Source organism: Microcaecilia unicolor, unplaced genomic scaffold (assembly GCF_901765095.1).
Source record: "Microcaecilia unicolor unplaced genomic scaffold, aMicUni1.1, whole genome shotgun sequence".
Lineage (NCBI taxonomy): Eukaryota > Metazoa > Chordata > Amphibia > Gymnophiona > Siphonopidae > Microcaecilia > Microcaecilia unicolor.
In genome coordinates this window covers 1-26,999 of record NW_021963870.1, presented here as the reverse complement: position 1 = coordinate 26,999, position 26,999 = coordinate 1, and the positions used below count along the sequence as shown (strand labels likewise).

Below are 26,999 nucleotides of genomic sequence, written 5' to 3'. Positions count from 1 at the left end.
ATGGCGCATGCCACTATTGTGGTTCTTCCCAAACCGGGCAGGGACAAAGAACTGCTGGGGTCATACAGGCCTATATCCCTGCTGAATCAGGACCTCAAGCTGTTTGCCAGCATCATGGCCTCGAGGCTAGGCAAAGTGTTGCCCGGGCTAGTGCATGTTGATCAAATTGGGTTTGTGCCAGGGAGGTATGCATTTGCGAATATTCTGAGAGCACTAATGCAATTCAAGCAAAAGGAAATAAGCCCGGGGATGCTGTCATCGCTAGTTTAGATGCTGAAAAGGCATTTGACAAAATCCTATGGGATTACTTGTTCTGGGTACTCCCCCAATTTGGAATCATGGGAGAATTTCTTACTGGTATACGGGTGCTTTATACTTGCCCCACAGTGCAAATCCTGGTGAACGGACAGCTCACTCCCTCTTTCACGTTGGAAAGGGGGACGAGACAGGGGTGCCCATTGTCGCCAATGTTGTTTGTCCTCTCGCTGGAGCCATTAGCATGTAAAATCCGTCAATCCAGTCTGTCCCGGTGTGTGGTGCAGGCTGTTCGGCGCTTGGCCTCGACTGTGTGAGCTGCTGTTCTTCTCTGACTGCTGGCTGTAGTGGGGTAAGGGATTGTTCCAGGGCGCGTGCTGTGTGCTTGGTGTCTTCTGGCTGGCTCGCTGTGTGTGTGTGGGATGGAATTTGAATGGGCAACGGGTTCCACCTCCGCAACACTGGTTGTTTCTGTTTGCAGAAGCTATCAACCCTCCCCCCCCCCCCCCCCCCCCCCCCCACGCATTGCTCGCAGATCTGCAGGCAGGAGAAAGAGAGAAGGGAAGCAGAAAGGAAGCCCGGAACTGAGGCATAGAAAAGTGTAGGTGTGTGGGTATGTGTCTGGTGGGTATCTGGGTCAGAGTGATGTAAAGTACACTGGTAGAAGGGGTATATAATAATAATTGTGGGGTGAATGTGTGTAGATGGTAGGTGAGCGGAGGTGTGGATGGGACATGTGCATAATGAGTGACAAGTGAATGTGTATGTGTATGTAAAGGGATGTGGCTGAGCATGCTTAAGTTTTTTTTCCTTTTCCCAAACCTCTGGAACTCAGCAATTGTGTTTTCTGTTTATTTTATTTAAGGTATGTTTGTTCTTGTTTTACCTGACCCTTTTCTATCAGCAATGGATTTCCTTATCTGTTTTTTAGGGTTTTTTGTGTTTTAGCCCTGACCTGATTGTTCAGAAAGGGTGGTATAACAAATTTTAATAAACATAAGCATGTTTGTGTGAGCACGCATTTGGTATGTACGGCTGTGTGGGTAAAGGAGTGTGTGAGTTGTATGTTTTTGTGGGAGTGTGTGGGGGGGTTGTAATGTGATATACATGGCCTTTGGTGCCACTTATTTTATTATATTTCCCTATCTGTCTACCTGTGCTGTTCTGTGCCAAACTGATGGACGAGTGAGGGGAAGGTGGGGGAGGAGGCTTTTGGAATGGAATTGTGGTCAGCATTCGTCAAACTCTAATAGTTTCTAAAGGTCTTCCATAGAAAGCAACGGAATTTTTATAGATGCTTTGTTCGCAAAAAATGCAAACCTAATGTTTCTGTTTGTTGACTTCATCCAAGACAGTCAAATTTTCTTTCTACAAGCCAAATTTGGTGAATCTGTGCTCCTTCTGAAAAGTGCCTACAGATAGACAGACAGACCTCTATCACTCTTATATCATTCTTTCCAACATTTCATTTGTTGGAAAGCATAAAAATCAAGCACATATGCGCAGTTGGAAAGCTCCAGCTTTATGAATGTTTTAAGAATTCTGGGCCAGAATTGTTCATGAATTTTTCCCATTAGCGAAGAATGAAATAGCTCTTTATCAGTCATCTATCTTTTTGCCTGTAAAGAAAAGTCCTCTATCTCTGTAGGACAGATTATTTTATAGAATCACTAAAGATGAGCATTTGATATCTTAGCCCAAATCTTACAGGAGATTCTGAAAATGCAGTGCTAATTTTCAAGGACAGGCAGAACAAAGAAACTTTTTAATTCTGTTTAATATTCAGGCATGGAAGCCCTGTGGGTGGGCATACTTTGGATATTTTGTCATCATATGTCTATTTCAGCTGCTGCTACAGTTGGTCATCAGCTGCCTCCAAAAATAAGAAGCCAGATGAGGAAAGAAAACTTAGGACTGCAAAAGGATTATTTTAGTTAGAGATGCCTAGGATAATGTAATTAACAGGCTAGTATAATAAAGTGTATTAATGAATGCTGTCCCCTCAATTCTATAAATGGCACTATAAATTGCACACACAAATTTGGGAGTGTGCAATTTAAATGAATAATGAGTCAATTAGCACCAATAATTGGGCTGTAACAATCAATTATCAGTGCTAACTGGCATAAATTAAAAATTTGCGCAGCCAACGCACAGATCCAAAAAGGGGTCGTGGCCATGGGTGGATCAGGGGTGTTCCCACAATTTACGCATTTTGTTATAGAAAAAAGGGGATCCTTGCCTAATGTAGGCACGGGGATTTACACCAGAGTTTCGTTAGTGTAAATGGTCACACCTATAAGTAGTTGCAGTTCCTGGTGCTAAGCAGTATTCTATAAATGGCGGCTAACTTAGAGCATCATTTATAGAATAGCAAGCTAAGCGCTATTTTTTTCAGCACTGATTTTTTGGGGGCACCATTTATTGAATTGAGTCCTATATGCATTTTATTTATTGATTGGGATTTATTGACCACCTTTATGAAGAGATCTGCCCAGCTTGGCAACTTACAATTTTTTTTAACAATATAATAATAGTGAAATGATCAAACATAAGCATAAATACAATCAATGAGGTAAACTTGAAGATGGCAAATTGAATCCTAGAAACAGAAGTAAAATTACATAGTATCAGAAATATACATTAAGTAGCACTAATAAATGACTAATGATATATTATAATAGGCCACATTGAAAGCACATTCATATAACATAAAAAAATAATACAATGTCAGTATAGTACCAATGAAACACCTGACTAGGCATGCGTTAGAACAGTCAAATAACAGAGATCTTAAAAAGACCCCATTGCAGACTAAGGTCCTGTTTACTAAGGCGTTAGCGTTTTTAACGCGTGCTAAATGCTAGAGACACCCATATATTCTCTAGCATGTGCTAAATTTTAGTGCACGCTAAAAACACTAGCATGCCTATAGCACGGCTTAGTAAACAGGGCCCTAAAGTTTTACACATGCAGGGTAATATTATAGCAGGGTGCCTAGGCTATCAAGGCACATAGGCACATATGTTATGCTTGTTTTATGAAAGCAACATATGCACCAATGTGCCTTTGTAAATTTAGCTCAGAGAAAGTAAGTGCATATATTTACATATGCTCTGAGGTAGGTGTAATTCTGTACATATATATACTGGAAACAATAGGCACAGATGTACATATTAAGAACATAAGGCTATCCATACTGAGTCACAGCAATGGTCATAGCCCAGTGTCCTGCTTCCAACAGTGGCCAATCCAGGTGACAAATACCTGGCAGAATCCCAAAGAGTAAAAAGATTTCATGCTGTCAATCCTAGTGATAAGTAGTGGCTTTCTCCATGGAGTTTATAGAATTTTCCTCCAGGAACTTGTCCAGACCTTTCTTAAACCTAGATACACTAACCCGCTGATTCTATAAAAGTCGCCAAAAATTGTGTTTGCAAATGTAGGCATGCCCCCAATTTGCACGTGCAATTCAATAGAATAACAAGTCAATTGGTGCCAATAACTGGCTTTTTAACAAGCAATTATTGGCACTAATTAGATTTAATTAGGACTTATGCATGTAAATTTACACAAGGTCTGAAAAAGGAGGCACAGAAATGGGAGGGTCATGGATGTTTCGGGGTGAATCAGGGGTATGGTTTTGAGTTACATACATAACTATAGAACAATGGTGCGTCATGTTTAAATTTTGGTGTGGGCATTTGCACCACGTTTTCGTTGGTGCGAATGGTGGAACTAAATTTACAAGCAACCTCTCTGCTGGAGCTTTATTCTATAAAACAGGAACAGTGGGAAAAAGACCATGTGCTCCAGGGACAAATCAAGCAGACTTCAAATTCTTAATGAAGCAATATTTATTGGTAAAAGACTCGACACAGCACTGTGTTTCGGCCAAAGGCCTGCCTCAGGAGTCTTTTCTGTTCAGTCTGGATAATAAAACCATCCAATAGTAAATGTACCAGAAGACATTTATTTATTTAATTATTTCACAAAGCATGATATACTGCTTTACACCAAAACATGACTTCAAGGCAGTTTACAATAAAATAATGGCATGCTGCTAGAGAGGACTAGATGAGGTTTTAAGAGCAGACAGAATAGGCGAGAGAAAAGAGGTGAGTTTTCAGAGAGGACTTGAATTTAGTGTAAGAGGGTTCAGAACAGAGGTGGGTGGGCAAATCATTCCAAAGCCTAGGTCCAACATAACTGAAAGCAGATGCATGTGTGGTTTCTATTCTGATAACAGAGAGGAGTGGAAATGGAAGCAGGCTAGCAACTGTTGAGCGAAGAGAACGTGTAGGTGTATAGGCAATGACAAGGTGGGAAAGGTAATCCGGGGCAGCTGGAAGGCGAGACTTGCAGACTAGAATCAGGAGCTTATATTGGATATGTACAGAAGGGGGTAACCAACAGTCTTGATAATGTAAAGGTGTAATGTAGTCAAAAGGTTGTACATGATGAAGGCGAACAGCTGTAGATTGTACTAGTTGAAGATGCTTTAAAGAGTAGAGTTCAATCTGGATAATAAAACCGTTCAAAATGCAACTCTTTTGGACGGACAATCATGCTCTGTTGTTTTTCCTCCGTAAGGTCTTTTTAAAGACCACTTTTTTTCCAATGTCTTCTGGTAGAGGAGAAGGTACCCAAAGACAAAAGACACTCACAAATCACTAAACCCAAAACACATACTAGGAAATGTAGTTGGAAAGCAATGACCACAAATGCTCACAGTCTAAGCAATAAAATTCATGACCTTCAAGCCCTGATGTTGGAGACTGACTTGGACATAGTTGCAGTCACAGAGACATGGCTCCATGGTTCCCATGAATGGGATGTAAACATACCAGGCTATAATCTTTTTAGGAAGGATAGAGAGGGACGTAAAGGTGGAGGAGTAGCTCTGTATGTGAGAGATGATATCGCAGCAACTGAAATGACAGGGAAGTGGGGAAAGGAAGAAGCAATATGGATCACCTTAAAAAGAGAGGATAGAACCTTGGTCCACGTGGGTGTTGTCTATAGACCCCCGACACAATTGGAAGAACTAGATAAAGATCTGATCACTGATATTCAAAAGTTGGGGAAGAAAAGAGAGGTGCTGCTGTTGGGAGATTTTAATCTGCCGGATGTAGATTGGAAGGTTCCGTCTGCAAAATCGGAAAGAAGTAGAGAGATTGTGGATGCTTTCCAAAGTGCTCTGCTCAGACAAATGGTGAACGAACCCACGAGGGAGGGAGCCACGTTGGATCTGGTGCTCACGAATGGGGATAGTGTGTCAAATGTCCGAGTGGCTGCACACCTGGGAAACAGTGACCATCAAACGGTTTGTTTTGATGTAACAGCTCATGTGGATGGCAGCCACTCCAAACTCAAAGTCCTGGATTTCAAGCGAGCTGACTTTAACAAAATGGAAGAATACCTGAGGAAGGAGCTGATGGGCTGGGAGGACATACGAGAAGTGGAAGGACAGTGGTCCAGGCTAAAAGAAGTAATAAACAGGGCCACAGACCTTTATGTAAGGAGGGTAAATAAAAGCAAGAGAAAAAGGAAACCGATATGGTTTTCAAAGCAAGTGGCTGAGAAAATAAAGGCTAAAGAGTTAGCGTTCCAGAAATACAAAAAATCTAAAGTAGAGGAACACGGGGAGGAATACCGGATGAAACTGAAAGAAGCCAAGAGAGAGGTACGTCTGGCGAAGGCGCAAGCGGAAGAACAAATGGCTAGAAATGTACGGAGGGGAGACAAAAACTTCTTCAGGTATATTAGTGAAAGGAGAAAGACTAAAAAGGGGATTGTGAGACTAAAAGATACAGCAAAACGCTATGTAGAAAATGATGAAGAAAAAGCCAATTTGCTAAATAGATACTTTTGTTCTGTTTTTACTGAAGAAAATCCTGGGGAAGGACCGAGAGGGACTGGCAAAAGTACACCTGAAAACGAAGTGGATAACACCGTTCACGGAAGAGAGTGTATATGAACAACTTGGAAAGCTAAAGGTGGACAAAGCCATGGGGCCAGACGGGATCCACCCCAGAATACTGAGGGAGCTCAGAGAGGTTCTGGCGGGTCCTCTTAAAGATTTGTTTAATAAATCCTTGGAGACAGGAGAGGTTCCGAGGGATTGGAGAATGGCAGAGGTGGTCCCTCTTCACAAAAGTGGGGATAGGGAAGAAGCTGGAAACTACAGGCCGGTAAGCCTCACTTCGGTTATTGGAAAAGTAATGGAAGCCATGCTGAAGGAAAGGATAGTGAATTTCCTGGAAGCCAATAAGTTGCAAGATCCGAGACAACATGGTTTCACCAAAGGGAAGTCGTGCCAAACGAATCTCATTGAATTCTTTGACTGGGTGACGGAGAATTAAATCAAGGACGTGCTATGGACGTCATCTACTTAGATTTCGGCAAGGCTTTTGACACGGTTCCCCACAGGAGGCTCTTGAATAAACTAGAAGGGCTGAAGATAGGACCCGAAGTGGTGAACTGGATTAGGAACTGGTTGACGGGCAGACGCCAGAGGGTGGTAGTGAATGGAGTTCGCTCGGAGGAGGGAAAGGTGAGTAGTGTGCCTCAGGGATCGGTGCTGGGGCCCATTCTGTTCAATATATTTGTGAGTGACATTGCCGAAGGGTTACAAGGTAAAGTTTGCCTTTTTGCGGATGACACCAAGATTTCCAACAGAGTGGACACCCCGGAGGGAGTGGAAAACAAAAAAAGATCTGAAGAAGCTGGAAAAATGGTCTAACGTTTGGCAATTAAAATTCAATGCGAAGAAATGCAAAGTGATGCACTTAGGGAGTAGAAATCCAAGGGAGGCGTATGTGTTAGGTGGGGAGAGCCTGATAGTCACGGACGGGGAGAGGGATCTTGGGGTGATAGTATCTGAGGACCTAAAGGCTATGAAACAGTGCGACAAGGCAGTGGCCGTAGCGAGAAGGTTGCTAGGCTGTATAGAGAGGGTGTGACCAGCAGAAAAAAGGAGGTTTTAATGCCCCTGTATAAGACGTTGGTGAGGCCCCACCTGGAGTATTGTGTTCAGTTTTGGAGGCCATACCTTGCGAAGGATGTTAAAAAAATGGAAGCGGTACAAAGAAAAGCTACGAGGATGGTATGGGAGTTGCGTTCCAAGACGTATGAAGAGAGACTTGCTGACCTGAACATGTATACTCTGGAGGAAAGGAGGAACAGGGGTGATATGATACAGACGTTCAAATATTTGAAAGGTATTAATCCGCAAACAATCTTTTCCGGAGAGGGGAAGGCGGTAGAACGGAGGACATGAAATGAGATTGAAGGGGGGCAGACTCAGGAAAGATGTCAGGAAGTATTTCTTCACGGAGAGGGTGGTGAACGCTTGGAATGCCCTCCCGCGGGAGGTGGTGGAGATGAAAACGGTAATGGAATTCAAGCATGCGTGGGACAGGCATAAGGAATCCTGTGCAGAAGGAATGGATCCACAGAAGCTTAGCTGAAATTGGGTGGCGGGGGGAAGAGGGGTTGGTGGTTGAGAGGCTAGGATGGGGGAGGGCAGACTTATACGGGGTCTGTGCCGGAGCCGGTGAGGGAGGCGGGACTGGTGGTTGGGAGGCGGGAAATACTGCTGCACAGACTTATATGGTCTGTGCCCTGAAAAAGACAGGTACAAATCAAGGTAAGGTATACACATGAGTTTATCGTGGGCAGACTAGATGGACCGTGCAGGTCTTTTTCTGCCGTCATCTACTATGTTACTATGTTACTATGTTACTATGGTACTTTTACCATTGGACGGTTTTATTATCCAGACTGTACAGAAAAGAGCACTTGGGATCCGTGCCCAAATTTGGATGACCTATACAGAATCGGGGTAATATTGTTCAAATAATAGGCACTATGAAGACGATAACAGAAGTTACACCCTGTTTACACTCTATGTGAAGTATATTCTCACGTGGAAATTGACATGCGTGTATGTATCTCTCTATTGGAAGAGGTGCCAAGCAGAGATTTAAAGGATCTGTGTTATGAGCATGGTTTAGGTGGTCCTTCAGAGTATACACGCATTCCACATTTTAGAATGGCAATATGCATGTACCACAGAAAATGTTGGCTTTTGCATCTGCTTTGAGTCACAGAAAACCTCTTGTTTGGACCTGGGATATGGATGAGAACTTGATGGGGCAATTGTGTTTACATCTCTGGTATTCAAGACCATCTTCAACAGCAAAACATTTGACTTTTGAAGGATGGCTCTATAATCAGTTCCTTGCAAACATGCAGATTTGCTAAAACAACCACTTAGATGTAATAAAACCGTCACTTACACAAGCATGTAGCTCTTCATACACATGTAAACCACTTTCAGGCTTATTTTCAAAAGAGAAGGACGCCCATCTTTCGACACAAATCGGAAGATGGGAGTCCTTCTCACAGGGTTGCCCTAATCGTTATAATCAAAAGCCGATTTTGGGCGTCCCCAACTGCTTTCTGTCGCGGGGACGACCAAAGTTCCCAGGGGCATGTCGGAGGCGTAGCGAAGGCGGGATTTGGGCATGCCTAACACATGGGCGTCCTCAACCATTAATGGAAAAAGGGCGTTCCTGACGAGCATTTGGATGACTTTACCTGGTCCAGTTTTCTTATGACCAAGGCACAAAAAGGTGCCCAAACTGACCAGATGAAGGGAATCGGGGATGATCTCCCCTTACTCCCCCAGTGGTCACTAACCCCCTCCCACCCTCAGAAAAGAACTTAAAAAATATTTTGTGCCAGCCTCAAATGTCATACTCAGGTCCATCGCAGCAGGATGCAGGTCCCTGGAGCAGTTTTAGTGGATGCAGTGCACTTCAGGCAGGCGGACCCAGGCCTATCCCCCCTACCTGTTACACTTGTGGTGGTAAATGTGAGCCCTCCAAAACCCACCACAAACCCACTGTACCCACATCTAGGTGCCCCCCTTCACCCGTAAGGGCTATGGTAGTGGTGTACAGTAGTGGGTAGTGGGTTTTGGGGGGGGTTGGGGGGCTCAGCACACAAGGTAAGGGAGCTATATACCTGGGAGCTTTTTCTGAAGTCCACTGCAGTGCCCCCTAGGGTGCCCGGTTGGTGTCCTGGCATGTCAGGGGGACCAGTGCAAAATGAATGCTGGCTCCTCCCATGACCAAAGGGCTTGCATTTGGTCGTTTCTGAGATAGGCGTCCTTAGTTTCCATTATCACCAAAAATCAGAAAAAGCCAAGTCTAAGGACAACCATCTCTAGGGATGACCTAAATGTCAAGATTTGGGAGTCCCTGACTGTATTAGCAAAACAAAAGATGGACGCCCATCTTGTTTCGATAATACAGGTTTCCCTGCCCCTTTGCCGGGACGTCCTGGAAAACTTGGGTGCCCCTTTCGATTATGCCTCTTAGTGACCTTTCTCTCCTTATAAACATGTTGTTTTGTAAAATGACTGCTCCAAGTATTTACATAGATATAGATATATACTTCTTTGATGGTACTAGCAACAACAAAAGGCAGTGGGAATCACCAGGCAAGTGAGCGTATAGTCCAAGCAATAAACTTCTTTATTAAAATGTAGGCTAATTCACTCAAAAGTCTCTAGCTTTTAGAAAGGATTCAACACGGGCTGTGTTTCGGCACACCTGCCTTCCTCTGGAGTCCACAGAGCTCAATAAAATGCTCAAGTCTTATGAACAATTAGACAGCTTTTTTCAATTGTGGAAATATTACAGCTTCTTGGGCGTAATTCCACATTGGTGAGTTGAAATCGCCCACACAATAACACTAAGGCTTTATCTGGCGGTTAAATGTACACACTGACGTCACCAAGTGTGATCAGGCAGTCCCAGAGAGCTCCTCTAGAGGGCGGATTCCCGGTAAAACACAGTCCTCAGGGATAATGCTCCTGGCCTTAGATCTAAGGGAGGGAAAGAAAAAACAGAACGCCCTCAGGAAGAAAGGATTAGGATTTTTCCTTCCAAAATAGAGTAGAGTTACCTGGTTTGGCAGCCAGGGGGAGCCCAAGGAAGTCCAATTCCCTTGGGTGGAAAAAAATACGTCATGCCTCACATCCAGGGGAAACTGTGGGGGGGGGGGGGGGGGGGGGAGGGGGGAGGCAGGCATGTGTCTGTACATATATTCCAAGACAAGTGACTCCCATTTGAATGTATAAAACACACTTCTACACCGTAATTTCTCTGTCACAATAGTCCAATATTCCAAAAATGTTTCAAAAATTAGAAATATAAAACATTAACCTCTTTCAAACATTCTCTCTTGCTGGCTGCCACACATTGCCTAGTGCTTCCATCCTATGACTGATGCTGTTTCTTTGATGCACCACGCTCATGTTTTTTTGTGATTCCTATCCAGTCAATATTCAAAGCGATTTAAGCAGGCAGGAAAGCCTCCTGCCCACTTAAATCACTTGTGGCTGCCTAGCTGCCAATATTCAACGGCACTTACTGGGCAGTGCCTCTGAATATCGGCTCTGACCAGCCATGTTTGAAGTTGGCAGGTCAGGTGAAGAACTGGGAGTTATGTGGGTGACAGCAAAATTCAGTGCCAGCTCCCATACAGCCAACCGGGAGAATTTAGGGCTGCTCAAAAGCACTATGAACTAGTACCTGTATTTTTTTTATTATTTATTTATTGCATTTGTATCCCATATTTTCCCACCTCTTTGCAGGCTCAATGTGGGTTACAATACAACATTAAAAGGTGCCCTCTGCTCCTCCAATCCTTCCCCCCTCTAACCACCCTGTTCACAATCCCCCCCCCCCCCAGTGAAGCCTAGACCCCCCCCCTCCCAAACCCACATCAAGGCTAGGACCTCCCCCCCAACTCCCTTTGAAATACCAATTGGAGGAGTAGCCTAATGGTCAGTGCAGGGGAACTGGGTTTGATTCCTACTGCAGCTCCTTGTGATTCTTGTAACCCTCCATTGCCCCAGGTACAAAAAAAAACCCCACCAAGATTATGAGCCCACTAGGGACACAAAAAGTACCTGAATATAAAATGTGAACCGTTTTGATTGTAATCACAGAAAGACAATATATCAAATCCCTTCCCTTACCAAAATACCACGGGGTTGCCACTAGAGATCAAGGCAGCTGCTAAAGGCAGGAGGGAGTGGGATTCACTCCTGTCCCCATCACACAGCTGGACCACCAAGGAATTTAGGTAGGCCCCGGAGGGCCTATACTGACTGGGGGAGGGGGGTTGGGAGAGATCAGAGAAACACAGGCACCTTTTTATTTTATGTGAGCTCCTGTTGACATTCAGCCAGGTCTCACATAACTGTTTCATGCAGGCCCTGGCTGAATATTGGGTGGGACTCGCATATGCTCCGGTGGCCACTGCATGCTCATTTACCCTGGATATTCAGTACCAGTGCCCAGACATGGCCTGACACTGAATATCCGGGACTAATTCTGCCCGCGGCAGTCAGCATTTCAAAAAAACACAGATTGCTGAAGGCTGAATATCGACTGGTTAGTTTTCTTGAAAACGTTACTGTCAATGATGATGAAATGGAGATATTGATGTTCAGGTTTCACATGTTCTTATCTGTGCCATTGTTGCACTGTGTCATCTCTTCCTTAACAATTTATTTGTCCACATACAGCTTATCAGTCCTCTGCTCGGACGATGAAACTCGTCTGTTTTCAAAGCTATTAAAGAATTATAACAAATTTGTCCGACCTGTGGAATATTACAAGGAAGCAGTGGTGGTAACAGTTGGACTGCAGCTTATTCAACTTATTAATGTGGTACGGCAAGTTATAACCTGATCTTAACAACTCAGGGGTATATTACTATGTTGTAGTCCCTGTTTAATGTGGGAATTACAGTGCACTAACAGTTAATGCAGGCCTATGACTACATGATAATTCCCATGTTAAACAGCTAATGTGAAAAGTGCCATTTTGGAGCAGGAAACGGACAGGGAGTTGTGCCTTATAATTAGCACAGAGATAATTACCATGGATTAATTATTAATAGAGCAGATACTGCAAAGCAGTTAATGATACTTTGAGAGGTGTAGCTAACTGCATGACATTTTCTCCACCACACAGTTCATGCACGGTATCTACTGTTTTCCTCATGCAGTTCTCCCAAAAATGCCAGAAACGCCCCCAACAGTGAGCACAAAGGTCTTGCAATTATCGCACATTAATTTTTGCAATTACTGTGCAGTAATTGCAAAACTTTACTGCACCTTAATAGTATTATCTAGATCAGGGGTGGACTACCTTGGTCCTCGAGTGCCACAAACCAGTTGGTTTTCAGGATTTCCCCAATGAAAATGCATGAGATCTATTTGCATGCACTCTCTCCACTGTATGCAAATATGTTTACGGCCCCAGTCAGGAGCCCTTACTTATGTATGCATGAACTTCACTAACGGCATTATACAGCAAGATTAAGCCGGATACAGACAATAGAATAGACAATTAAGGGGTCCTTTTTCTAAGGTGCACCGAAAAATGGCCTGCGCTGGTATAGGTTTGTGTTTTGGATGTGCGCAGATCCATTTTTCAGCGTACCTGTAAAAAATCTTTTCTTTTATTTTGGCCGAAAATGGGCATGTGGCAAAATGAAAATTGGCGCACGTCCATTTGGGTCTGAGACCTTTCTGCCGCCCATTGACTTAGTGGTAAGGTCTCACACGTTAACTGGGCGGTAATGGTCTATGCACATAGAATGCCTTTTACTGCTCGGTTAGCGCCGCACGCCAGAAAACAACATTTTTTCTGGTGCGCGTAGTGGACATGTGTAAAAAATGAAATTACCGCCCAGGCCACGCAGTAGCCGGTTGGTAATTCCAAATTGGCGTGCGTTGGGCACAGGCAGGTGCCTACACGGCTTAGTAAAAAGGCCCCTCAAGCAGTAAAAACATTTAAACAACAACCGTATACCTTATGGCATAGTAAGCTACTTACAATGCCATCAAAATGCACATTAAAACATTTATTAAAATGGTAAAGGGTCATGGATTTGATATACTGCCTTTCTGTGGTACAACTAAAGCGGTTTACACACATTACAGGCAGGTACTTTCTCTGCTCCTTCTGGGCTGACATCTGGGGTGTCACCAGAAGCAGATCATATACTGTAGATAGACAAATAAAACAGAATAACAGGTGTTAGAAAATAAGGGTAGCTAACAATGGAAATTTGCAAATGGAGTCAGGAAGGTGCATGAATATGATCTTGGCAGGGGTAGGAGTGGATAAGCAAGTCCTGACTAGCAAGTTAGCTGCTTCTTCCATTAAAGGCCTGGGAGAAGAGTCAAGCTTTCACCTGCTTCCTGAAGTAGAGACAGTTTAGTGTTGAGCAAAGCCCTTCGGGAAGTGCCTAATCAGGCCAACATTTTTTTTATCTAGTAAAGTTCTTTTCCCTAACCTTAGTATTTGTCCTTTTACAGGATGAAGTAAATCAGATTGTGACCACCAACGTGCGTCTGAAACAGGTTTGCACTTTACATTCACTAATGTCACTGGTGACTGCTCCTGCTAGTATGCGCATTGCATGCTACAACTTCCTGACTTATTTCCGAGGAATTAAGTATGAATTAGCAAGAATTAATTTCTTGATTATATTTTTTTAATTGAAATGCATAATGTTACAATCAAGAAGTAACAAGAAATGAAAACATGCATCAAGAAAGAAAAAATATAACAAAGCACATTATTAACTACTAGCTCACATTAAGGGAGGAACTATAGAAATTAAAACATCTCAGAAATATTTAACTGCTTCTGGAGGCAAACATTTTTCTAACACTAATAATAACCTGTTATCACATCAATTTAAGAAATCTTGGTACCATTCTTGGATAACAAAAAGTTCTCCAAGTGAGCAGGATCTAGAAAAATATAATTACCTCCAGAGGTCACCAAACATTTACAAGGGAATTTTAGAAAAATGTGCCTCCAGCACCCAATACTCTAGGTCTTAACAACAAAATGATTTACATCTCAACTGTGTAGACCTGGCGACCTCCAGAAATCTACTAAATACCTGACCATAAAAGGTACATTCTTCTTTTAAAAATATAATCTCAAAAGACTGTTTGTGCAGCATTGCGTACGCCTTGTAGTGCTATAGAAATGCTAAATAGTAGTATAGTAGTAGTAAATCAACATTTTTTGTTCTGTAGAACCTAATGAAATCAGCAACGTAGCTCTTTTAGCAATATTCTCATCGGATAACTCAAGGAACTTCGTGAAGTCCAAGGTGTATGGGGAGTTCAAAATATCAAACTCCCCTTCAGCATTATTAGATCTTACTCCTCTTGGCAAATAATAACAACTCTTAACCTCAAGATCTTCATAATTTAACTTCAAATATCTTTAAAATACATGAGAGGAAAGAAAATAGGTAATCGGAAAATTCAAGAGCCTCAGGTTGGATACCCTTGTAGCATTCTCAAATACTTCCATTATGGTGAATAAACTATCTTTATTCACAGCTTATTAACAGCTGCAAGCGCAGAGTGACAAACTGCAACCTGAGAATCCCTTTGCTGCAATTTTTTAAAAACTTTTAATTTATTCATTTCTATTATTAAACAAGCAATAATATACTTGTACAGAAACCTAGATCCTGCAGTGCCTGCTAGAGTCTATTTGTTAATGCTGTGATACAAAGTTTTTAAAACTAAGCCTATGGAGAGTACATTTAAATGCTCTTTAAAGTACGATCCAAGATGGCGACTTGTTGAACAGCCTAAACGACGCACTCCTGACCTGCTCGTGAGCTAATCTGGTGGTGAACCTTACCCGATTGTAAATGGGTAAGAGGAGAGGCAAAGTCCGAGAGGCTCCCCATGTATCGGGCGGGATGCCCCAGTCACGCCAGACGACGCTGGAGCAGTTCTGTGTTGGGTCCGGTCCCATGTCGGCATCGACTCCTTCTCCTGTACTGGCGCTTCGGCACTAGACAACAGCGTAGACGGGGCTTCCTTGAGCCCCGTCGAGCGTGCAGCACCCCCGCAACCCGGAAGTGAAGCGTTCGAAGCAAGTCCTGGAGCCAGGGCCACAGAAAAAGAGCCGGGCGAACAGGGAGGGAGCCTGCACGAACCGACAACTGGAGCCCAAGCTCGTCCAAGATTAACAGCTGCTCAGATGTTAGAAAAAACAGTGAGTACCTTGGAGCAAGCTTCTAAGGCCCCTCTTCCGGATTTTTTGGTTGGGAATATTAAAAAACCTGCTGTAGTGACATTAGAGTCACTGTGGGACTTAACTTCGACTACTCAATCAGCTTTAGAAAATTTAATTCGGAAAAATATGGAGACCATAAAAGTCCTTTCAGAGACAGCATTAATTCAGATACAAACTAATATAACCCAAGCTTCTGAGGTTAAAAAATTGACAGAGAAAACTGAAAAATTTGAACTTTTGGGCCAATCCTTGATTAAAGACAAGAACTTTACCTCACGACGCCTGGAGTATTTGGAGAATCAATCCAAAAGATTGACTTTGCGTTTTATAAATTTTCCTCGGTCTCCTTTGGTGGTACCAATTCAAATGGTTAGAAAATACTTTATGGAGACTCTGGGAATGCCGGAGACTTCGTTGCCACCTATAACACGTGCCTATTATATTCAAACTGGTGGGAAACCACCAGAAAATTTACAACAAGATGCAATGATCTTACGGCATTCCTAGAGTCCTCTTTAGAGGTTATTACTCAACGAACCACATTATTGGTAACTTTTGCGATGGAAATGGATAGGGACGCAGTCCTTAAGCTTTCTTTGAGGCATTTAGACTCCATGTTTTTGGGTTCAAAGATTAGAGTTTTCCCTGATTTAGCTAGAGATACTCAACAGAGACGTAAGATTTTTTTATCTTTACGTCCTAGAGTTAATGCTATAGGCGCAGATTTTCTTTTACGATTCCCATGTGTATGTAGGATAAAACTTCAGTCTAAGCAATATCAATTTTTTGACCCAAAACAGTTGGAGGATTTTTTGATAAGCAGAGAAGAGGTAAATGTACAAGTTTAGTCACATGCAACACTGTATGGTAGAGCTGAGTCACCCGATTGGGAAATAAGCTGTTCTTTTGGATTTAACATGTTTTGGTATTAATTGTATTTCCTAATGTCTTGGATCGATTACCTAAATTGTGGGCGTTAGTATGAATATTATTTTCGCAATGTTAATTTGCAGACTCTATTTGTTTCTTTGTAATTTTCATACCTGTGTATTATCACTCATAAGTAAATACTATGAATGTTAAAATTGATAAATAAAGAATTTAAAAAAAAAAAAAAAAAAACTAAGCCTATGGAGATTAGTTGATAAAATTTGCTTGTTTTAAATATTTTTATTCTGCCTATCACTAACCTACAATTCCTCCTTTAGACCCCAATCTTTAAGTTCTCAAAGCACAAAGCAAAATAGTGTTCACTTACCAGAGAAATGTCCTCTTCTCTCGGAACTTCTCAGAAAAAAAGTTCAGTGGGACCTTTCCTCTACATGTGAAGATCCTTCAGGGTCCACATTCGGAAAAACCAGAGCAGCACACTCCTGGGAATTCCCCAGGGGGTTAATAACACTGCCTTGCTACAACCAGCAGACTTATAGAATACACTGATAGAAGCCTTTGCAACTTTGCCTGAAAGCTTGAACTGGTTCCATTGGGTTTGATACCAGGTATATCATTAGTTTGTTTTTATTGCCTGAACTTTTCTTCTTTTTAGAAATGGAAGGATATCAACCTGATGTGGAAGCCAGAAGATTATGGAGGCATAAAAAAGATCCGTATTCCTTCCAGTAAAATTTGGCACCCAGATTTTGTGCTTTACAACAAGTAAGATGTCCATTATTGATCAGGAACCTAAGGCTAAAAACCTAAAACACATTGGGGACCTTTTATTAAGCTGTGATAAAATGTGGCCGTAGCACACCCTTACTTGAGTTTTTCCTGCACGCCAGGGCCATTTTTACCACAGCAGTAAAATGGCCAATTTTCTATTGTTCTTATTAATGGCCATGTGCTAATGTTGCCATTAGCACATGGCAATTAAAAAATATTAGAGCGTGGGTAACTTTGCCCTTATGGAGGAACAGGGGTGATATGATACAGACGTTCAAATATGTGAAAGGTATTAATCCGCAAACAAAGCTTTTCCGGAGATGGGAAGGCGGTAGAACGAGAGGACATGAAATGAGATTGAAGGGGGGCAGACTCAGAAAAGATGTCAGAAAGTATTTTTTCACGGAGAGGGTGGTGGATGCTTGGAATGCCCTCCCGCGGGAGGTGGTGGCGATGAAAACAGTAACGGAATTCAAACATGCGTGGGATGTGCATAAAGGAATCCTGTGCAGAAGGAATGGATCCTCAGAAGCTTAGCTACAATTGGGTGGCAGAGCAGGTGGGGGGAAGAGGGGTTGGTGGTTGGGAGGCGAGGATAGGGGAGGGCAGACTTTTATACGGTCTGTGCCAGAGCCGGTGATGGAAGGCGGGACAGGTGGTTGGGGCAGGAAAACTGCTGGGCAGACTTATACGGTCTGTGCCCTGAGAAAGACAGGTACAAATCAAGGTAAGGTATACACATGAGTTTATCTTGGCAGACTGGATGAACCGTGCAGGTCTTTTTCTGCCGTCATCTACTATGTTACTATGTTACATTAACCACACCTATTTGTAGGCAGTAAGGGCTCATTCAGTAATCCAGCACTAACCAGTTAAAACATGGTGATGTGAACATGCTGATTGGTGCAGAAACGTCCACCTTCTGCCCCTTCTGCAATAATGCAAAAAATATTTTTTTAGTATGGGATTTGAGTGCACAGATCAAGACATTACCGCAGGATGCTGAGCGCATCTCACAGTAAGCCATTTTAAGCTGGAGTAAGTTCATGCTAGCAGATATTCAGCGCATTGCCCTCTAATAACAGGTGTATCTTTGGCCGGTTTAAACTTAACTGGTCGGTGCTGAATATCGGCTTGGCCAGTTAAATTTAAACTGGCCAAAATACACCCGGATATTCAGTGCTGGTCACCAGGCTCAGCGTCGACTGCGGGAGGCTGCCCGGCTAACTCCCACTGTCTGAATATCAGGCCCATTGTGTTTTTGATCTATTTTGATTATCATTATTTCTCTGCTGCAAGCTACTCAGGATCCTTACATAGGCCTTTCCCAGCGTGTGGCCATTTAAAAAAAATTAACGGACGAGCACTTACAGCCACCCATTTTGTAGGCTCAGGTGGTATCACTATGGTAACCAGCTAGTGTGTGGTAATGTAGAGGTGCTAACCGATTAGCGCCAGAACACCCACTCTCCACCCATGACACGCATTTACATTACCACATGCTAACTGATTGACACACGGATACTGTTACCCTCATGATCAAAAGCAAACGCCGGCGCTAGAGGCTGTTAACGCCATACTAGCGTCAGCGTTTGCTGCTGCCCCATGATCAGAGCCTTCGCGCACATAAAACAACGCACTCGAGGGCTCTTAGCGCAAGTAGCATGCTAATTCATGCTAATCAGCGCTTAACACATTCATCCCCAATGATCAGCGACCAGCACGCCAAATATTGGGTCGCTGGCCGCGGCAAACCCTACGCCAGCTCCGAGCTGGCGTTAGGGTTTGCAGATCATTGGGGAGGAATGGTGAGCCCTGGCCAGCATGCATTTGCATGTTGGTAGGCCCCCATTCCCCCCAACGATGCAAACCACCCCCCCCAGCGACAGGGGACTGGAGGTCCGGCGGACTGGAGGTCCTTCCCGACGATCCCACCCCCCCAGGTTCAGGGAGGGCTGGAGATCCGATGGGTCTCCAGCCCCCCCCCCAACCCCCCCAAAAATGGTCCCTGCCTGGTGGTCCGGTGGTCCAGTGGCCGTGGCCGCCCCCCTGGCCAATCAAGGCTTCACGACCTGCAGTATTGTTTCGTTTAGGGGAGATTCTGACTTAGAGCAATATAGCCATGAGTAAGTTTTTTCAGCAAAAATCAGGGATAACGATGGGGGCCACTTTTGCCCCCACAGTGGCAAATCTATTCATGGCAATGTTTGAAGAGAAATGGATTACCCGTCGGTTTACTTCCAGCATGTTCAGTGTTGGAAACGCTTTATAGATGATATTTTCTGTATTTCGACGGGCACGATAGATATGTTGCAACAGTTTGTGGTTTTCTTAAATCAATGTCACCCACAGATTAAATTTGAAACAGAGAAGAATGAGCAGCGTATTTCATTTCTGGATGTATGGGTGGAGAAGAAGGTGGATGGCTTTGCAACTATGGTGTTTTCTAAACCCACAGATAGAAATTCTCTACTACATTTTTCAAGCATGCATCCTCCGCATATGAAAAAGAACATCCCATTTGCCCAGTTTTTATGTTATTGCAGAATTTGCTCAACGGATCAGGAATTTAAAAGCTGCACCAGTATATTGAGTCATAAATTGATAGAGTGGGGATATCCCCATCACTTAGTCAAGAGGGCAGCTAAAAGCGCTTGGCATAATCCGAGGGAGTCACTACTACTATATAAAGCAGTTCAGCAACAAGAAGACATTTTACCTTTTGTGATTAAGTACAATGCCAACACCACGAGGTTCAGTAAAGTAATGAGGAGACACTATGATCTATTGAAAACACACTGTGTTTGCGAAATCAAACATTCTGTTTTCTTATCAGAGAGGTTGTAATCTGAGTGATCTTTTAAGCCCGAATGATGTTTGGTCCCAAGGATGGGGTCCCATAAGAAATGTGGCTACTGCTCAGTGTGTCAGATTATGGAAGAAGGAAGTGTCTTTACTCATTCTAAAATGGGAAAGAGATGTGTTTTGAAATCTAACACAACTTGTGAAACAATGGGGGTGGTATATGTCATTAAGTGCCCCTGCGACCTAATATGGAGGAGTGGAGGAGTGGCCTAGTGGTTAGGGTGGTGGACTGGGAACTGAGGAACTGAGTTCAATTCCCACTTCAGGCACAGGCAAACTATGAGGAATCTAAAAACTAGACTGATGGAGCTCCACTCCTGTTTGAAACTCTTGAAACGTGAGTCTCCGTTAGTAACCCACTGTGAGACACAGCACCATCAGTTTGACAATCTACGATGCACAGTATTAGGCATTTAAAGCCCTCACAAAGATATGAGACATATATTGCATCAGTCTGAACAGAAGTGGATATTTTTCTTTAATTCGACGGAATCCAATGGACTTAACGTCAAGGTAGAGTGGTCAGCATTTTTTTTTTTGAGAAAGGCTGTCTTTACAAAGTAAAGAGCTTATTACGGGACCATGGGTTTTCTTTGTGATTCAGGATGAGCAGCAGTGGAGTAGTGACGTCAGAGGCCAGCACCACTTTTAATTGGTTGTTTTGAATTGGAAAAAGGAGGAGCTTGATCCATTTATAGAAGGATGGAGGCATCTCTGTGTCAGTTACATGGTTGTTTTTCGAGTACAGCAGAGTCACAGGATTGGCATCTGAGATGGAGCATTGAACCCCTGATGCAGCGGAAGCGAAACGGGGACTCCCTGTTGGGTTAAAGCCGGTGATTTCCTGGACAGAGTAAACACAATAACGACTGGATTGAAGATAAGTGGTTTATGGCTGGAATCACTGGGAGTGTATAAATGCAGGATTGATTGGATATTGAACTATTATAAACTGCATGAATTGTACTGATTGAAATTCTGTGCTCTAAGGAATATATGTACAGGTCTGTCACTGTGAAAGAAATTTGTAGGAAAAACGGTTTATAAGATATGCCTGGAAACACTGAGTAATTGTGGAGGTTTTTTTTGAGCCAGATGATGGTGCGCCAGACCCACGCCTTATAGTCTGATTTTGGGCTGGCTGGGTGGCGTTACTGAGGCTTTTTTTCTCCACCACTAAGTGTATGGTAGTGTTAAGCCAGTGGTGACAGCTGTGATGTTTATGGTCAATATACGCAGCTGGTGTGAAGATGGGTTTACAGGTATTCAGTCATAATCCCACAGATGGTAACTTTGCCCTTATGTTACTATGGGGCCCTTTTACAAAGGTGTGGGAGGGCTAACACGCAGGTAGCTTGCACCCAATCGGCACTAGTGCTGGGGTAGCATGTGCGTCTGGTGGTAACTCTGAGTTTGGTGTGAACCAAATCCAGCAGTAGAAAATAATTTTCTGTTTTCTTCTGCGGGGAGCGTTCCTGGTAGTAACTGGCAGCATGCCCATGTTGGCGTGTGCTGCACGGTTACTGCATGGGTAGTGCTAGGTCAATGGGTGGTGGTAAGGGCTCAGGTCGTAAACAGCTGCGCACTAGTTTTAATATTAGCACAGGCCCATTTCCCGCCCCATTAAAAAATAGCCTTTTCCCAGCTGCAGTAAAAAATGGCTCAGCGTGCGACTAAAAGACGCGCCCACACTACCACAGGCCACTTTTTACCGTGGCTTTGTAAAAGGACCCCTATATATTAATTGTGGGATCCTGATAACCCAAGCAGCTAGGCATGCCTCCAGGAGAGGGTTGAGAAGCACTGAATTAAGCAATCAATTGTATTGAGTTCCGATCATTCATGTTAAAACATGTCTGTTAAATATTCTTATTGCAGTGCTGATGGTGATTTTGCCATCATGCAAGAAACCAAAGCACTCCTGGAATATACCGGCTTAATCACGTGGACCCCGCCAGCTATTTTCAAAAGCTATTGTGAAATAAGAGTCACGTACTTCCCCTTTGACCTGCAGAACTGCAGTATGAAGCTGGGCACTTGGACATACGATGGAAAGTTAGTAATTATCAATCCGGTAAGATTCAGTGTTACAGAAAAACTATTTCTAAAAGCACATTTCCACTGGAGGGTTTTCTAGGTTTAAAATGTCAGGTTTAACATTTAAATTAATAAGTAGCTCCAGAAATGTGGAGGGCAGTTCTAGGGGCACCTAGAATTAGGTTTAATAGGAGTCTATACTATAAAGGAAAGTAAATGGGGAATAATCAGCCTATGGCAGTAAGCTGCTTCCAGCTCTGGGCTGATCTAACCCTGGATTCAGTGGCGTACCTACCTTAGGGGTCTTTTTACCAAGCTGCAGGAAAAAAGGCCCTGTGGTAGTGGTGGGGGCCCATTTTTTTCTGCATGCCACATGGCCCTTTTTCCCACAGCAGGTAAAAAGCCCCTAAAAAAATGGCCATGCAGTAAGATTCCCCTTTCTCTCTTACACTTCTAAGAAATTGATTGATTGTTTGTTTGCTGACTTGATGTATGTTTTTACCGACTGTTGTAAGCCACATTGAGCCTGCCGTGGATGGGAAATTGTGGGATATAAATGCTATAAATAAATTACTCTTACCACATGACCATACGGTGGGGAGCATTTACTGACACCCATTGAGATGGTGGTAAGCGCTCCCATGGTAACCTGGCGGTAACATGGCAGTGTACAAACTGCCCGATTACCACCAGGTTAGTGGCGTGGTAAAAATTTTTCATTGTGCCCAAAATGGCACGTGCTTGAGGCAAAACTACCGCTGGAGGCCGTGTTGGGCCAGTGGTAGTTCCGGGTTGCCATGCAGTAAGCCTTTAGTAAAAGGGCCCCTTAGTTGCCACACAGGATGGGGCACCCCCCTCCTTCAAGTAAGGGAGTACACTGAGCAGGTATGCAATTGTCGGCTCTACCATTCCCCTGCCATGGAACAGGAAGTTGACATCAGAGATTTGCATTTGCTTTCCCTACACAGAATATTTCAGCTTAAAACTGTATGTGCAGCAGGGGCGTAGTCACGGGTGGGCCTGGGTGGGCCCAGGCCCACCCACTTTTGCCCAAGGCCCACCCAGGAATGGTGCATTCGATGTCCCCAACCAATACCGCATCCCTAGCTGGCTGCTCCCTTCCCTCCGCTCCCACTCCCGTCCGGCGAGTCCTTCAGTTCTGGGGGTTTTTTGTCCTTCTGCCGCGGTGCTTCCAAGTTCCAGCTTAAGATTATTAGTGTGCACTTGCACTACCTGTCAGCGATTCGCACACACACAGGCTGGCTTCAGCGTTTGCTCTTCCGCATCCCGCCCTCTCCAATGCAACTTCCTGTTAGGGCAGGAAGCACGTGGCAGAGGGAAGCCCGTGTCTGTGAATCGCTGGTAGCGCAGCATGCCAGTACTAAGAAGCACCGTGGCAGAAGCAGGGAAGAAAAAAAACTGAAGTGCCGGACTCGCGGGACAAGGTGGGAGCCCACAACACAACAAGAGCCACAAGCTTAAAAATGGGAGAGTACGTCTTCACTACCCTGCAGATGAAGATTGTCTGGTTCCGTACAGCAGTGGCGGGTAGGAAGATGTGCATTTTTTTGCGGCGGCTGCAGCGGGGGTGGGGGGGGGTGGGGGGTGAAGAAGAGATGAATCTTCAGGCCCACCCTCCTTGGGCTCAAGCCCACCTCAAATCAGCCCTCTAGCGACGCTACTGATGTGCAGGTCTATTCTCGCCCCTACCTCTACAGTTTATGGGTAAAAATAGGAACATTACTGACACATAGGGATGAATTCTAACTATGGAGCCAAAAAAATTGCTATTCTATAAACTGCACTTAATGTTAGGCATTATTTATAGAACAGCGCTTATGCCTGGGAATTGCAACTAACTTTAGGAGTGGTCATTTGAACCAGCTGAAACGTGGTGGAAATGTACGTGCCTAAATTAGTCATGTATCCTCCCTCATCCTATAACAACATATGTAAATGTTAGGAATGTGCCCTTTCTGTCCACGACACTGCCATTTCCACGCCCCTTCTGAAATTGCATGTAAAATTTAGGTGTGGATCCCGTGCCTAATTTTATGTATGTATATTTCAATTAGCTCTAATTAGGATCAATAATTTGTTAACATGCCAATTATTGGCGCTAATTAGCTAGTCATTCAATTAAATTGCTTGCACAAACTGAGCGCGTACCCAAATTTGTGCACACAATTTTTAGCGACTTTTATAGAATTAGGGGAATAGGGGGTAATTCTCTATAGATTACCTAAAGTTAAGTGCAATCTATATCGGCAACTGCGTGTAATTAAAGTGTAAATGTCCAAATGCGTTTATGATTTGAGAAAGTTGATGCATTGGTGAGATCTGACACACATTAATGATGTCAATTTGTTGACGACAGGTGAAGGGTGAGCTCTCTATAGCGTTTTTCATCCGTTACAAAATAAGGGATAAAAAGGGATCCCCATTATGTGCAAGTTTAAGCCTTGAACATAGCACCTTTGAAAGAATACTATCAAGCGGGCAGACCAGGAGAATTGGAGATAACGGCTCCTGAGGAAGACTTGAAATGGGCACCTCATCAGGCCGCAATTAAAGAGTCTGCTGGGTACTTCTCGTCTTGGGAAGATAGTGAAATTAGTGATCATCTTCTTGAAAATGTTTGGACTGATGAATGGGCACGTTTACAAGTTAAAGCACGTTTGGACATTTACATTTACACTATTGAGGTTGTTTATTTGCTTTGTTGTAAGAAATCACCACGATGGGCCAAAGGTGACACACAGAGAGGTTATTATAAAATTAGATATTGTTATTAGATGTAGTTCTCGCCTGTTACTATTTGGTTAGAAGACCCTAGTATTTGACACAGGGAGTTTGGTATTTTGGATTTAACCAGTTAGTGGCATTATTTAGTTTCTAACCACTTATATAAGCAGATAAAGCTAGGATGGCTAAAAGGCTGTCTTAACTTTATCCACCAAGCAAACTGGGCATCGGTCGGAATACTGGCCAGTGCCTGGTTAACTTCCAGGTGACTGCCCATACCCGGATATTCAAAGCTGGAGCCCGGATGCGGCCTGGTATTAAATATCCAGGGTTAATTCCTACCACCACCGCTCAATGTTGACCCAACTGGATTTTATATTTTATTTGTTTTGTTTTATTGTTTTTTTTTCTTTGTTGCTTTTTTTTTTTAATTAGGAGAGTGATCATCCAGATTTGAGCAACTTTATGGAGAGTGGAGAGTGGGTAATGAAAGATTACCGAGGCTGGAAGCATCGCGTAGACTACTCCTGCTGTCCGGACACTCCGTATCTGGATATCACTTATCACTTCCTGATGCAGCGCCTACCTCTCTACTTCATTGTGAATGTCATCATTCCTTGTCTGCTCTTCTCATTTTTAACAGGTTTAGTCTTCTATCTGCCCACAGAGTCAGGTACTTACATATTTTTGCCATTAATTTGAAAAGCCATTATTAGATACAGATAGATATCCAGTGATGTTGCTACAGTGTTTTCTGGTCAATAAATTAAATCTATCCTGTGATTCATCCAAAAACATTCTAGGAATGAATTTACCCAAAATCATTGCGGCTTTGAATGACCAAATAATGGGAAATTTTCAAGTACTGAAAAGTTAGCAAACTTTGATTGTATCATTTTTGTTCAATTTGTACCCTCCACCTAAAAATTCAGTTTGTACCCTCCACCTAAAAGTACCCAAGGTGACTTAGAACAGAGAACATTTAACTATCAAAACATAAACAAAGCAATCAGAAAATCAGCACCTGAGAGAGATTGTCATCAAAACTGATAATTGGGCTAAAGCCAATTTTCTAAAATTAAGTAGACTAAAGACTAATGTTCTTTGGTTTGGAGATTATGAGAAGCTGACAGCAAAGTGTTTGGAATTGGGTACAGGTGAGAAACTAATGACTGAGGACCACTCAAAAGTGTTAGGAGTCATTATTTATTCAGGCTTAAAATTTATTTCCAATTACGGCAGCTGAAAGCAATTCAATCTAAATTACACCCAGACAACTTTAGAACAGTGGCACAGGCAGTCCTGATTCCATACTTACCCCCCCTCCCCCCCTGTTTACTAAACCTTAGCTCGAGTTATCTGCAACAGGGCCCATTTTATTCCTATGAGCCTTGCTGCAGATAACTCAAGCTAAGCTTTAGAAAACAACCCCCTTAGATTATTGTAACTCACTATTTGGGGGCCTTACTAAAAAAAACTGCTACAAAAACTTAACTTTCTGCAGAATACAGCAGCAAGATTGATTTACAGCCTGGGAAAGTATGAAAGAGCATCCCCACCGTTGAAGGAGCTACATTGGCTTCTGGTATCTTCAAGATTGAAGTTTAAGCAAGCATGCATGATGTACAAAATGCTGTACAGAGTCAGATCTGGTATACTGATTAATTATCTAGATTTCCCATTGTCTTTTTCCTCAGTAGATCGAAATGCTGTTTGAAATTAAATTATCCATCTTCTAAGGGTGTTTGGAAGAAATCCATGCTAGAGCGTTCCTTTTTATCATCAGGGAGTTACGTTTTGGAACAGACTGCCTTTAGAAATTTGGAGAATAACACAATATTATTTCTCCAGGAAAGCGTTAAAGTCTTTTGTTTGATGAGAAAGATGCTTTTGGTTTCAATGTATTAGATATGCAACTGCAATTAATGTTTGAGTTGTGCAACTGAGAAAGATTTTGTTTGTTTTTAGTTTCAATGTACTAGTTAAGCAATTGTAAATTCTCCTGAAGAAGGACTTACTGTTTGTTATCCACTTAGAATCTCTTTTGAACTTAGCGGAATATAAGAATCATATAGCATAGCATAGCAAAAAGACATTATTCAGCAACTAAGAACAAGAAGCTAAGCTGTAAATTAAAAGCATAATGCTGCCAAAAAAATTACAAAAGTTAAAAGCATTCTCGGGATAAAAAACGGCCCAAATTTTGAAACACTAGGAAATATGGGCCCTTTTACTAAGATGTGCCCACAGGTGGCCTGCGCTGGTGTAGACGTGTGTTTTGGACGT

The 26,999-nt window shown here is 43.1% G+C and overlaps 1 protein-coding gene across 1 annotated transcript; it reads left to right on the top strand.

Annotated features, from left to right (window-relative positions):
• LOC115459690 (acetylcholine receptor subunit alpha-like) lies at positions 1-25,386 on the top strand (the record flags this gene model as incomplete). The annotated part of the gene is made up of 6 exons (XM_030189499.1): positions 1-185; positions 11,864-12,008; positions 13,667-13,711; positions 16,951-17,060; positions 21,810-22,005; positions 25,149-25,386. Coding segments are annotated over exons 1-6 (919 nt in total), but the record flags the coding sequence as incomplete, so codon positions are not given.
• Between the last annotated feature and the right edge of the window lie 1,613 nt (positions 25,387-26,999).